The following is a 14,036-nucleotide window of genomic DNA, read 5'->3' on the forward strand; positions in this document are numbered from 1 at the left end:
GTCTGACGTCAATATCGCTAGAGGGCGCTATAAATCCACGGGTTCATGTACTATTTATTTGCATTGTAATCCCCATAGAGGGGGGGGGGGGGGGGGATTTTAGATCGCCTCGTATAAGAACTGTGTTTGAAAAATAAACATGTCATCCCCGGCCGTTTCACTCATATGGATATGAAGAATCAACTGACTGAGAGAAAGCGTTACTGTTACTGCTGCAGTGCTGCTGAATTAGTTACATTTTCACTAGAAACAGACTGTATCATAACTGTCACAAAAGATACAGAGACACCTCCCTGACAATATAACGATACAGAGACACCTCCCTGACAATATAACGATACAGAGACACCTCCCTGACAATATAATATGGGCGGCGGTGGTGGCTCAGGGGTAGAGTGCCTGGATGGTAACCGTAAGGTTGCCAGTTCGAACCTGGGCTCCCCCAGAGTTACTATCGAAGTGTCCTTGAGCAAGACACTGAACCCCTAATTGCTCCCGATGTGCTAGTTGGTGCCTTGCATGGTTTCCGCTGCCATCGGTGTATGAATGTGTGTGTGAATGGGTGAATGTAATGCACAATCTCTGTAAAGCGCCTTGGATAAAGGCGCTATATAAATGCACCATTTACCATTTATAACGATACAGAGACACTTCCCTGACAATATAACGATACAGAGACACCTTCCTGACAATATAACGATACAGAGACACCTCCCTGACAATATAACGATACAGAGACACCTCCCTGACAATATAACGATACAGAGACACCTCCCTGACAATATAACGATACAGAGACACCTCCCTGACAATATAAGGCTACAGAGACACCTCCCTGACAATATAAGGATACAGAGACACCTCCCTGACAATATAACGATACAGAGACACCTCCCTGACAATATTGCAGAGACAGCTTGTCTATTTTTGGACCACAACGCTTATAGTAGACGATATTAAGATCACCCCATGTTATTCTCCATAGAGAGATTACTTCCATGAACCAGGGGAATCGAGGGGACGAGCGAGCGACGTCAGGACTTCGGCGCTCTATTTTGGTCTTACACAAAGTACTGAGGGTGTGACGCGGGGGGGGGATTCTCATCCACGGGGTATGATGTAAGCGCAAAATGGCCGCTGTCGTAAATATGTTAAATGTCAAATGCAGCCGATTTGTATCATTTATACCATTTTTGGATGAGATGAGCCCCCAAAAATAGAAAGTAAACGTGAATGTTTACTGCAAAGGATCTTGGCAGAGAGCAAGCCTCGAGATGAAGCTCCCATTTCCTTGTCACACATTAAAGCTATTCAATAGAACAGGTTGATTCTGATCAATAGTGATATATATATTTTATATATATATATATATATATATATATATTTTTTTTTATAAACACAGCCAGAAGGTGGCAGACTCCCATCTGTTATACTGATGGAGCGTAATGGTCATTCTTTAGTCCAGGATCCTGGTCTGACCTTTGACCCGCTGGGCCTGCTGCTTTGTGATTGGATGAAGTGCTGGTTGCTTCCGTGTCGCTACGTGGCGGCCATCTTACCTCGGGGGGCCAGCATAACATTGTGTCTAATGGGGCATGTACTTTTAAAATAACCATAACTTGCTCGATTTTCAACTGATTTTCAAACGGGTTGGTTTGTTATAAACGTCAGAGACGTCCGCATACTCATATGCTTTGATACGACGTTCTTATAAAATAATAGCCACGTTGATAACGTTTGTAATAAACCAACCCGTTTGTAAATCCGTCGAGATTTGAGCGAGTTATGACTGTTTTTGTTTGAGCTGGTTTGAACATATACTGTACTGTAGCCCCGAAGCAAGATGGCCGCCGTCAGAGACTGCCTTAAGCCATCTAGCCTTTATATATGTCTATGGCTTCAGGCAGAGATCAGGAGCTGTGGGGTCCAGGAGGGGAGCAGTAGGGGGGCTCCAGGCAGAGATCAGGAGCTGTGGGGTCCAGTAGGGGAGCTCCAGGCAGAGATCAGGAGCTGTGGGGTCCAGTAGGGGGGCTCCAGGCAGAGATCAGGAGCTGTGGGGTCCAGGAGGAGAGCAGTAGGGGGGCTCCAGGCAGAGATCAGGAGCTGTGGGGTCCAGGAGGGGAGCAGTAGGGGGGCTCCAGGCAGAGATCAGGAGCTGTGGGGTCCAGGAGGGGAGCAGTAGGGGGGCTCCAGGCAGAGATCAGGAGCTGTGGGGTCCAGGGGACAGCAGTAGGTGCGAGGCGGTGTCCAGACCGGCCAAGGACATGGGGATGGGTCCGTTCAGCAGAGTGGGGAACTGTACAGGGAGGAACAATGACATCCATAATTATTCAACTGATATTCACAATGTATTCAATGTCAGATCATCAACGTTCAAAGCAAAGGACCTTTTCACGATTTTTCAAAAATAGCAGATCTACAAGCTCGTATAGCGCAACACTCTGTGCCGTACTATACGAGCTTGTAGATCTGCTATTTTTCAACAGGTAAAGTATAACATAATGCTTTATAAAACAAACCAAAAAAAGGGGGTTTCTCCCGGGCCCTGAATGGGTTAAAATGGGCTTTCTAACGGCGGTCCGCCCTGACCCACTGTTGCATCAAGGGAGAATGTGTAGCAGGCGGCACTTCCTGTTGTGAGAGAGTTGAGTGGGTGGAGCTCCCCTCACCCCTTCCTCCCCCTCCCCCTTCCTCCCCCTCCTCCTCCTCCCCCCCCTCTCACCAACAGGAAGCTGCCCCCCCCACTCCACCCCCCCCCCTGCTTGTCCACACTAGAAAGGAAACATCTGTGTCTTATTTTGAAACCCGCACGCACGCACACGGCGGTGAATCACACAACGAACGCTGAGGTCTGTAGTCTGCAGAAACGCAGCAGGCTGCTAAACCACTGTGTAAGTAAAGTAAAGATGACACGTCTGTCATGTGAAGTGACTTATAGAACAACCTACGCTTGCCAGAGTTGGGTTTTTGTTTCTTAACAACTATGACTACTACTACTTCAGTGTTTATTTCCTCGACTAAAACTATGACGAAGAATGTTGTCGACTACCTTTTTTCACTGACGAAAACTACATGGAAAGTAAATGAAAGCTAAGCTACGATGAATATAAGACTAAAGTGAATATATTGACAATTTTGTCAACAAATAAAAACTAGACTAAAATGTTAGGAAGGGACTATAGTGGACAAGAGATCCAGTATCATAAGTCATTTTACACTTGGTTGCATGCTGAAAATTGTAAAATGTGTAAAATCAGTCATTACGACGGCATCAACGCCCGCCAAAATACATTTTAGTCGACTAAATCAACTGTCGATTTTGGCGACTAAAATCAGTTATTTAATCGACAAAAACTAGACTAAACACTAAAACATTCCAGGTAACTTAAAATGTGACTAAAACTAAATAAAAACTATTCAAAAGACTATAACTAAAACTAAAATGTACTGTCAAAATAAAAAACACTTCTACTACTGCTACTAGCCTCTCCATCTAGCTGACCATTTAATTGCAGAAAATAATTTGATCACTTTGGAAATTAACCATAACATTATGTGGGTTTGACATAAACTACACTGATGAAGACAGTACGTTAGCATAACGATGAAGACAGCACGTTAGCATAACGATGAAGACAGCACGTTAGCATAACCATGAAGACAGCACGTTAGCATAACGATGAAGACAGCACGTTAGCATAACCATGAAGACAGCATCTTAGCATAACCATGAATACCGCACGTTAGCATAACCATGAAGACACTGATGAAGAATGTTTGCTTGTTAAACCGGCGAGTTCTCCGGTATCCTCTCTGTGCCCTAACTCTGTGTGACCCCTCTGACCCCCTCTGATAAGTGGGCCGTCGTGTAGGGCAGACAAGGCTGAAGAATGTAAGAGTTTTGGGGTCCATTTCTAATTCATGATTTAGAAAACCACTTCAGCCTCGTCCACTTCTCCGGACGACGAATGTCTAAAACAGCCAGTCTACCAGTACCAGTACAGTACCAGTACCAGCTCACAGGGAGCTGGTAGGCTGGCTATTCTTTCAAATATCTGAAAGTCTGCCCCCCAAATTAGATGTATATATACACGCCAGGATTTTGCTGTATACTCAACCTGTGCGTTTGTGTGTGCATGTTACATAGACGGCACTAGAATTACATTTTATGTAGTCGTAGCACTTTATAGTATATATATGTACAGTTTATATGCATATAGTTTCATTATATAGATATTCCACTGTTACGTTCTTAGCTTACGCATGTTTCATGACAACTACTTTGTGATGTATTGCCATGCTTTTTGTGTTATTGCTTATTGTAAATCGCTCTGGATTAAGAGCATCTGCTAAAGGCCTAAATTGTAAAAAGTGTGTGTTACCTGGAAGAGGGGTCCATGGCCCCTCAGGAGTGTGTGTGTGTGTGTGTGTGTGTGTGTGTGTGTGTGTGTGTGTGTGTGTGTGTGTGTGTGTGTGTGTGTGTGTGTGTGTGTGTGTGTGTGTGTGTGTGTGTGTGTGTGTGTGTGTGTGTGTGTGTTACCTGGAACAGGGGTACATGGGCCTGCAGGCGAGCAGGGCTCAGGGGTCCCTGACTGAGGCTGCTCCAGAAGTGGATGCTGGAGAGCAGGGGACTGGGGCTCAGGAGGAGACCGGACGGAGTCTACAGAGAGAGGGTTAGAGGGTTAGGGTTAGAGGGTTATGGTTAGAGGGTTATGGTTAGAGGGTTAGGGTTAGAGGGTTAGGGTTAGAGGGTTATGGTTAGAGGGTTAGGGTTAGAGGGTTATGGTTAGAGGGTTAGGGTTAGAGAGCAGGGGACTGGGGCTCAGGAGGAGACCGGACGGAGTCTACAGAGAGAGGGTTAGGGGGTTAGAGGGTTAGGGTTAGAGGGTTAGGGTTAGAGGGTTAGAAGGTTAGGGTTAGAGGGTTAGGGTTAGAGAGCAGGGGACTGGGGCTCAGGAGGAGGCCAGACGGAGTCTACAACCAGAAACCAAAAACCGCAAATTGTTAAATTGTAAAACGCGTACCGCATGTTAAAAAACAAGAGTCTTATGTCGTTTTTACAATGAAACCCCCCCCCCCCCCATTTGAAAGTGCCTGAGCTACAAGAACACATCATAACACAGTTGGTAGCGGCGTGCCGTCATTCAACCCCTATAGACCGGGCGGGCGGGCGCTTGCTGTGTCTGTGTTTGTTTTAGCGAAGAGACCACCGCTGGAGTGGGGGGGGGAAGAGAGGAGGGGGCACGGTCCCTCTAGGAAACCCCCATTTTTAAACCACTAATAAGTCAATGCACGATGAATAACTACATTATACATACTACTACATTATACATACTACTACATACTACTACATTATACATACTACTACAAGCTCAACTTTATTTAGTTGTTGCCATAAGCCATTAAGCCATGGTTAATTTGTTTTTCCTTCTATCTTGTCGTCTCTTCCTTCAGGTTCTTGTCGTATAAGCGCGCAGTACAGGGTTTATCTCTGCTGTCGGGAGGAAACCTCATAACTCCAACATGTTCATTTTTCAGGAAATGAAAAATATACATTTTTCAGGAAATTAAAGAAGACCTTGTATTTCTAAAACAAAGCAATACAGCCTCATAAAAGTTGGCGTTGTAACTCCATATACTGTCAATTACTTCCATGGGAGAGGTGGTGGAGTTAGTTGCTTTATAGCAGACAGTTTGAGTTTGAATGGAGTTAAGAGGTTTTGTCCAAAGCACTTTTTTACTACTTTCGGTTGAATATTTTAAAACCAGCCATACGCTGCAGTACGCGGTATATAAAGTACTTCTGCCATACGCTCATGTAGTAAACTTCCGTCTTATAATGCGAAGTGTTCTCCGATACAGAATTCCTCAACGGCGCATTAACGCGGAGAGTGGATTGACACTCTACAGTCTACACAGTGTAGTGTATTTATCTACAGTGTAGGAGGAGTGTAGTGTATTTATCTACAGTGTAGGAGGAGGAGTGTAGTGTATTTATCTACAGTGTAGGAGGAGTGTAGTGTATTTATCTACAGTAGGAGGAGTGTAGTGTATTTATCTACAGTAGGAGGAGTGTAGTGTATTTATCTACAGTAGGAGGAGTGTAGTGTATTTTTTTTTTTTTTAAAGATATTTTTTTGCGGCTTACGCCTTTTATTGATTTTTTAAGGGACAGATAGTAGGCTGACAGGAAACGGGAGAGAGATGGGGGGATGACATGCGGTAAAGGCCGTGTCGGGTCCGGGAGTCGAACCCGCGGCACACCGCGACTGGATCACCAGTCCGGTGCCCAGACCGTTACGCTACGGCCTGGGCCAGTGTAGTGTATTTATCTACAGTGTAGGAGGAGTGTAGTGTATTTATCTACAGTAGGAGGAGTGTAGTGTATTTATCTACAGTGTAGGAGGAGTGTAGTGTGAGGAGTGAGACAGTGTATTTATCTACAGTGTAGGAGGAGTGTAGTGTATTTCTCTACAGTGTAGGAGGGGTGTAGTGTGAGGAGTGAGACAGTGTATTTATCTACAGTAGGAGGAGTGTAGTGTATTTATCTACAGTAGAAGGAGTGTAGTGTATTTATCTACAGTAGGAGGAGTGTAGTGTATTTCTCTACAGTGTAGGAGGAGTGTAGTGGAGGAGTGAGACAGTGTATTTCTCTACAGTAGGAGGAGTGTAGTGTATTTCTCTACAGTGTAGGAGGAGTGTAGTGTGAGGAGTGAGACAGTGTATTTCTCTACAGTGTAGGAGGAGTGTAGTGTGAGGAGTGAGACAGTGTATTTCTCTACGGTGTAGGAGGAGTGTAGTGGAGGAGTGAGACAGTGTATTTCTCTAGTGTAGGAGGAGTGTAGTGGAGGAGTGAGACTGAGACAGTGTATTTCTCTACGGTGTAGGAGGAGTGTAGTGGAGGAGTGAGACAGTGTATTTCTCTAGTGTAGGAGGAGTGTAGTGGAGGAGTGAGACTGAGACAGTGTATTTCTCTACGGTGTAGGAGGAGTGTAGTGGAGGAGTGAGACAGTGTATTTCTCTACGGTGTAGGAGGAGTGTAGTGGAGGAGTGAGACAGTGTATTTCTCTAGTGTAGGAGGAGTGTAGTGGAGGAGTGAGACAGTGTATTTCTCTACGGTGTAGGAGGAGTGTAGTGTGAGGAGTGAGACAGTGTATTTCTCTAGTGTAGGAGGAGTGAGACTGAGACAGTGTATTTCTCTACGGTGTAGGAGGAGTGTAGTGGAGGAGTGAGACTGAGACAGTGTATTTCTCTAGTGTAGGAGGAGTGTAGTGGAGGAGTGAGACAGTGTATTTCTCTACGGTGTAGGAGGAGTGTAGTGTGAGGAGTGAGACAGTGTATTTCTCTACGGTGTAGGAGGAGTGTAGTGGAGGAGTGAGACTGAGACAGTGTATTTCTCTACGGTGTAGGAGGAGTGTAGTGTGAGGAGTGAGACAGTGTATTTCTCTAGTGTAGGAGGAGTGTAGTGGAGGAGTGAGACAGTGTATTTCTCTACGGTGTAGGAGGAGTGTAGTGTGAGGAGTGAGACAGTGTATTTCTCTAGTGTAGGAGGAGTGTAGTGGAGGAGTGAGACAGTGTATTTCTCTACGGTGTAGGAGGAGTGTAGTGGAGGAGTGAGACAGTGTATTATTGCTGCTGTAATGAAGTCAGACTCTGCTGTATTGTTGATAGTTGGAGGACCCAGACACACGCCGGTGAACCGGGAGCTTTAGGAACATATGGCTTCACTTACAGACCACCCCGCCCTCTCTCCCTCTCCCTCTCCTCTCCCTCTCTCCCTCCCTCTCTCTCTCTCTCCCTCCCTCTCTCCCTCCCCCTCTCTCTCTCTCTCTCTCTCTCTCTCTCTCTCTCTCTCTCTCTCTCTCTCTCCCTCTCCCTCTCTCTCTCTCTCTCTCTCTCTCTCTCTCTCTCTCTCTCTCTCTCTCTCTCTCTCTCTCTCTCTCTCTCTCTCTCTCTCTCCCTCCCTCCCTCCCTCCCTCCCTCTCCCTCTCACCTCTCCCTCCCTCCCTCTCTCTTTCTCTCCCTCTGTCCCTCTCTCTCTCTCTCCCTCTCCCTCCCTCTCTCGCTCTTTCCCCTCACCTCTTTCCAAACCCTCCCTCCCTGTCTACAACTTTAGCTTGTTTTTTTTCCCTTGGCATTCTCCTCCTCCTAGAGAGGACACTCCTCCTCCTCCTCAATCCTCCTCCTCCTCTGTCTGCATTTACCTATTCTTTATACCTCAGACACATGCATGGCTCTTTCTTTCTCATGCCTGGTTCACGTCTCTGTGTGTGTGTGTGTGTGTGTGTGTGTGTGTGTGTGTGTGTGTGTGTGTGTGTGTGTGTGTGTGTGTGTGTGTGTGTGTGTGTGTGTGTAGCAAATTTAGATTTTAGTTTTAGTCACAGTCTCTTCAATAGTTTTAATTTAGTTTTAGTCACATTTTAGTCACCTGGAATGTTTTAGTGTTAGTCTATAGATTTAGTCGACAAAATGTCATAAGATTTTAAGTCGACTAAATCTACAGGTGATTTAGTCGACTAAAATGTATTTTGGTGGGCCTTGATGCCGTCGTAATGGCTGGTTTTACACTTGCTGAAAATAGCCGGTCTACAAGCTCACAACGCGTCGCTCACAACAAGCGTCGTTCACAACAAGCTTGTACAACGAGCTTGTAGATTGGCTATTTTCAGCATGCAACCACATGTAAAATGACACGTGGTTGGATCTCTTGTCCACTAGTCCCTTCCTAACATTTTTGTCTAGTTTTTTTTATTTGTTGACAAAATTGTCAGTATACTTAGTCTTAGTTTTAGTCATCATAGCTTAGTTTCCATTTAGTTTTCCTCAGTGGAAAAAGGTAGTTGACGAACATTTTTCGTCAACGAAAACAACACTTGACCCACAATTAACCCATTTTGGGCGGGAACCCCTTTTGGTGTTTCAAGCATTATGTTATACTTTAGCTGTTGAAAAATATCAGACCTACAAGCTCATAGCGTGGCACAGAGTGCCGCGCTATGAGCTTGTATGTCTGCTATTTTATTTTAAATCGTGAACATGTGCCTGAAATCTTTGAACATATATTGTTACAGAGTGAGTTTTTTAACTCAAATCTTTGCTAATTTCCTCATCCTAAACAAACTCAACAAATAAACCAAACGTTCCATACCAAACACACCTGTGATAAATAAACCAATCATTCCATACCAAACACACCTGTGATAAATAAACCAATCATTCCGTACCAAACACACCTGTGATAAATAAACCAATCATTCCATACAAAACACACCTGTGATAAATAAACCAATCATTCCATACCAAACACACCTGTGATAAATAAACCAATCATTCCATACCAAACACACCTGTGATAAATAAACCAATCATTCCATACCAAACACACCTGTATATAAATAAACCAATCATTCCATACCAAACACACCTGTGATAAATAAACCAATCATTCCGTACCAAACACACCTGTGATAAATAAACCAATCATTCCATACCAAACACACCTGTGATAAATAAACCAATCATTCCATACCAAACACACCTGTATATAAATAAACCAATCATTCCATACCAAACACACCTGTGATAAATAAACCAATCATTCCATACCAAACACACCTGTATATAAATAAACCAATCATTCCATACCAAACACACCTGTGATAAATAAACCAATCATTCCATACCAAACACACCTGTATATAAATAAACCAATCATTCCGTACCAAACACACCTGTGATAAATAAACCAATCATTCCATACCAAACACACCTGTATATAAATAAACCAATCATTCCGTACCAAACACACCTGTGATAAATAAACCAATCATTCCGTACCAAACACACCTGTGATAAATAAACCAATCATTCCATACCAAACACACCTGTGATAAATAAACCAATCATTCCGTACCAAACACACCTGTGATAAATAAACCAATCATTCCGTACCAAACACACCTGTGATAAATAAACCAATCATTCCGTACCAAACACACCTGTGATAAATAAACCAATCATTCCGTACCAAACACACCTGTGATAAATAAACCAATCATTCCATACCAAACACACCTGTGATAAATAAACCAATCATTCCGTACCAAACACACCTGTGATAAATAAACCAATCATTCCATACCAAACACACCTGTATATAAATAAACCAATCATTCCATACCAAACACACCTGTGATAAATAAACCAATCATTCCGTACCAAACACACCTGTGATAAATAAACCAATCATTCCATACCAAACACACCTGTGCAGTGAAGAACGCCGGCGTCAGAGAGCCCGAGGGCAGCGCCGGGCTGTTGAGTGCAATCGACCCAATGTCACTTCCCGCCAACAGAAGGGACGGGGCCGAGATCTCCAGGCCTTTGGGCTTCCTGGTTTTGGAGGAGGAGGAGGGGCCACCTCCGGACAGGCTCCTCCCCCCCGGCGTGGTGGGCGTGCCCCTCCCCCCTCCCCCCTGCTGCGAGGAGGGGCGGTCCCTGTCCCTGTGACCGGCCGACAGGTTGAGAGGCTGTGCGTTCTGCTCCTCCGACTCGTCGTCCTGGCGAGTCTCCGGGTAGGCAAGTCTCCACGCCACCGCGTCAGTCTCTGGGTAGGGCCCGAGGCTCCGCCTCCACGCCACGGTGTCAGTCTCTGCAGGGTAGGGGCTGTGGCCCCGCCTCCACAGGGAGGCGTGGCCGCCATGGGGGCTCTGGGGCGGCGAGGAGGAGGAACAGCGGGGGGAGGGGGGCGGAGGCGACGCGGAGGAGCGGTGGGACAGCGCCGGCGACGCCCCGCCCCCACCGCGGTTGGCCACGAAGCGGATGACCGTGGCGTTGTCGTCGTAGTCGTGGTGCCGGGGCTCCGTCTTGATTGGCCGATGGTGCGGGTCGGGAGGGGGGGGGAGGGGGGGAGTGCGTCAGGGAGCTGACGGTGAAGGAGGAGTACAGGCCGGAGTGGAGGTACTCGTTGCGCCCGCCGCCACGGAGGAGGAGGGCGTTGGCGCCGTCCTCGTCGGGCCCGCCCCCTCCCCCCTCGCCCTCGGACAGGGGGGCAGACTCCTCGCCGCAGCGGCCCATCTCCACGGCCGCGGGGTCCATCTTCAGGATCTCGGGGAACGACACGAACTTGTAGACGAACTTCTGACCGATCACCTTCTTGATGATGTTCTGTGTAGAGAGAGAGAGAGAGAGCAGATTCAGACAGGAGACACACAGGAATAAAGAGCCTACATACACCATTTTCATTTATTTGACTTAATTGTTTCGTTATTTTGCAGATTATTAAATCACCTTGAGGGCCCCGGGCCTATTTAATCCATTAATAAAATGTGCCCATCGTCAGCAAGCGCCTCCTCTAGGCTGTAGAGCGATGCGATCAGTTTTCATAGCACTAATTTGACGGAGATTATCAATCTCGTCTCGGGCACATGACCGTGCACTTGAACTTGACGGTGATTTACGTCATGGGCCCCGATGGTGTTAACAGTATATTATCCATCCATCCATCTTCAACCGCTTATCCGTAGTCGGGTCGCGGGAGCTCCCAGACTTCTCCGGGCGGCGTTGGCTCAGGTGTAGAGTGGCTGGATGGTAACCCCAAGGTTGCCTGTTCGAACCCGGGTTCCCCCAGAGTTGGTGTCGAAGTGTCCTTGAGCAAGACACTGAACCCCTGATTGCTCCTGATGTGCAGGTTGGTGCCTTGCGTGGTTTCCGCCCATCGGTGTATGAATGTGTGTGTGAATGGGTGAATGTAATGCACAGTCTATGTAAAGGCGCTATATAAATACACCATTTACGATGTTTTCCCTCTCCAGAGCAACATTAGTGACTTCCTCCTGGGGGGATCCCGAGACGTTCCAAGGCCAGTGAGTCGATGTGTTTCCTCCAACTGCGCCTCGGTCTGCCCCGGGGTCTCCTCCCAGTGGAGATATAATCCATCTGGTCCTTGGTCTGCTTTGGGGTCTCCTCCCAGTGGAGATATAATCCATCTGGTCCTTGGTCTGCCCCAGGTTCTCCTCCCAGTGGGACGTGCCTCGAGGACCTCCCCTAGGGAGACGCCCGAGAGGCATCCTAACCAGATGCCCAAACCACCTAAGCTCACACCTGAGCCACAGCCGCCCATGGTTGTGAGTGGTGACAGTCCTGAATAGTTTATTGCTTGGTGCTTTACTTTACATGGTTGTGAGTGGTGACAGTCCTGAATAGTTTATTGCTTGGTGCTTTACTTTTACATCCAAAGGTCTAGGCTGGAGGTAATCGAGTCCTAGGGGGAGGGAGGGGGGGAGGTAGGCACGAAATACGAATGTGCACCCACATCATGTGACTTCCTCTAACGTGCTCTCGAGCAAACAAGTGATAAACCACAAGTACAGCGATATTGAAACCACCCTACACACACACACACACACACACACACACACACACACACACACGATTCTGCTGTTTACCTTGTCATAGTAGTAGCGCAGGGCCCGGCTCAGCTTGTCGTAGTTCATGTTGGTCTTGTTCTTCCGGAGGCCCCACAGCTTGGCCACCTCCTCCGACTTCAGCAGCTTGAACTCCCCGTCGTTAGACGTCCAGCAGATCAGGTGCTTGTGGCTCTGGTCCAGCAGAAGCTGCAGCAGGAACTGCCACAGCGTGATGGCACTCTCCATGACTGGAGACAGGGAGAGAGAGGAGAGGTGTGAGATGTGATGGCACTCTCCATGACTGTTAGGGGGAGAGAGGAGAGGTGTGAGATGTGATGGCACTCTCCATGACTGGAGACAGGGAGAGAGAGGAGAGGTGTGAGATGTGATGGCACTCTCCATGACTGTTAGGGGGAGAGAGGAGAGGTGTGAGATGTGATGGCACTCTCCATGACTGTCGGGGAGAAGAGAGGAGAGGTGTGAGATGTGATGGCACTCTCCATGACTGTTGGGGAGAGAGAGGAGAGGTGTGAGATGTGATGGCACTCTCCATGACTGTTGGGGAGAGGAGAGGAGAGGTATGAGATGTGATGGCACTCTGGAGAGGAGAGGAGAGGTGTGAGATGTGATGGCACTCTGCATGACTGTTGGGGAGAGAGAGAGGAGAGGTATGAGATGTGATGGCACTCTGGAGAGGAGAGGAAAGGTGTGAGATGTGATGGCACTCTGCATGACTGTTGGGGAGAGAGAGAGGAGAGGTATGAGATGTGATGGCACTCTGGAGAGGAGAGGAGAGGTGTGAGATGTGATGGCACTCTCCATGACTGTCGGGGAGAGGAGAGGAGAGGTGTGAGATGTGATGGCACTCTCCATGACTGTTGGAGAGAGAGAGAGAGGAGAGGTTTGAGATGTGATGGCACTCTCCATGACTGTTGGGGAGAGAGAGGAGAGGTGTGAGATGTGATGGCACTCTGTCAGAGAGAGGAGGGGGGAGGTAGGCACGAATGTACACCCACGTCATGTGACTTCCTCTAACGTGCTCTCGAGCAAACAAGTGAGAAACCACAAGTACAGCAATATTGAAACCACCCTACACACACACACACACACACACACACACACACACACACACACGATTCAAGAACATAATATGTTAGTCTTCTACCGGGCCGTAGTATTAAAGCAAAACATATCTTTATGAATGAAACTATCAGTGCATGCATCAAAGGCTTGTGGTCTATAGATCATGTATATAGATCTATAGATCATGTATATAGATCTATAGATCATGTATATAGATCTATAGATCATGCGTGTGTCCGTGTAGATACAAGTATGTTTCCACTTATACAGTTGCATTCACAACACACGCATTGCGATGCGTTGTGAGCCTGTAGATTGGCTGTTTTCTATATTTACACCCGTGTGCAACTGAAGTCCAAATGAAAGCCTGTGCGTGTGTGCGTGCGTGTGTGCGTGCGTGTGTGCGTGCGTGCGTGCGTGCGTGCGTGCGTGCGTGCGTGCGTGCGTGCGTGCGTGCGTGCGTGCCCTGCCTGTGAGTCTGACCAGGGTCTGACGGCGGTGGACTGAAAGATGTTTCCATAGTGATAGAAGAGGATGTGGTCAGTG

General features: G+C 47.1%; 2 protein-coding genes across 2 annotated transcripts in view; both read right to left on the bottom strand.

Annotated features, from left to right (window-relative positions):
- Window positions 1–1,545: 1,545 nt before the first annotated feature.
- LOC310879776 (ETS domain-containing protein Elk-3-like) lies at window positions 1,546–10,496 on the bottom strand (the record flags this gene model as incomplete). The annotated part of the gene is made up of 3 exons (XM_083794606.1): window positions 1,546–2,296; window positions 4,541–4,660; window positions 10,266–10,496. Coding segments are annotated over 3 exons (447 nt in total), but the record flags the coding sequence as incomplete, so codon positions are not given.
- Window positions 10,497–10,498: 2 nt separating this feature from the next.
- Window positions 10,499–14,036, bottom strand: part of LOC310853707 (ETS domain-containing protein Elk-3-like) — an 11,555-nt gene continuing 8,017 nt past the window's right edge. Inside the window, exons 2-3 of the mRNA XM_083758104.1 lie at window positions 12,447–12,655; window positions 10,499–11,166 (exon numbers count right to left, since the gene is read on the bottom strand). Of these exons, the coding sequence (XP_083614230.1) occupies window positions 10,645–11,166; window positions 12,447–12,653 (729 nt within the window). The 5' untranslated portion in view covers window positions 12,654–12,655 and the 3' untranslated portion in view covers window positions 10,499–10,644. The remainder of the gene's footprint in view (window positions 11,167–12,446; window positions 12,656–14,036) is intronic.

Source organism: Protomyctophum parallelum (genome assembly GCF_964188405.1).
Source record: "Protomyctophum parallelum genome assembly, chromosome: 22".
Classification (NCBI taxonomy): Eukaryota; Metazoa; Chordata; class Actinopteri; order Myctophiformes; family Myctophidae; genus Protomyctophum; species Protomyctophum parallelum.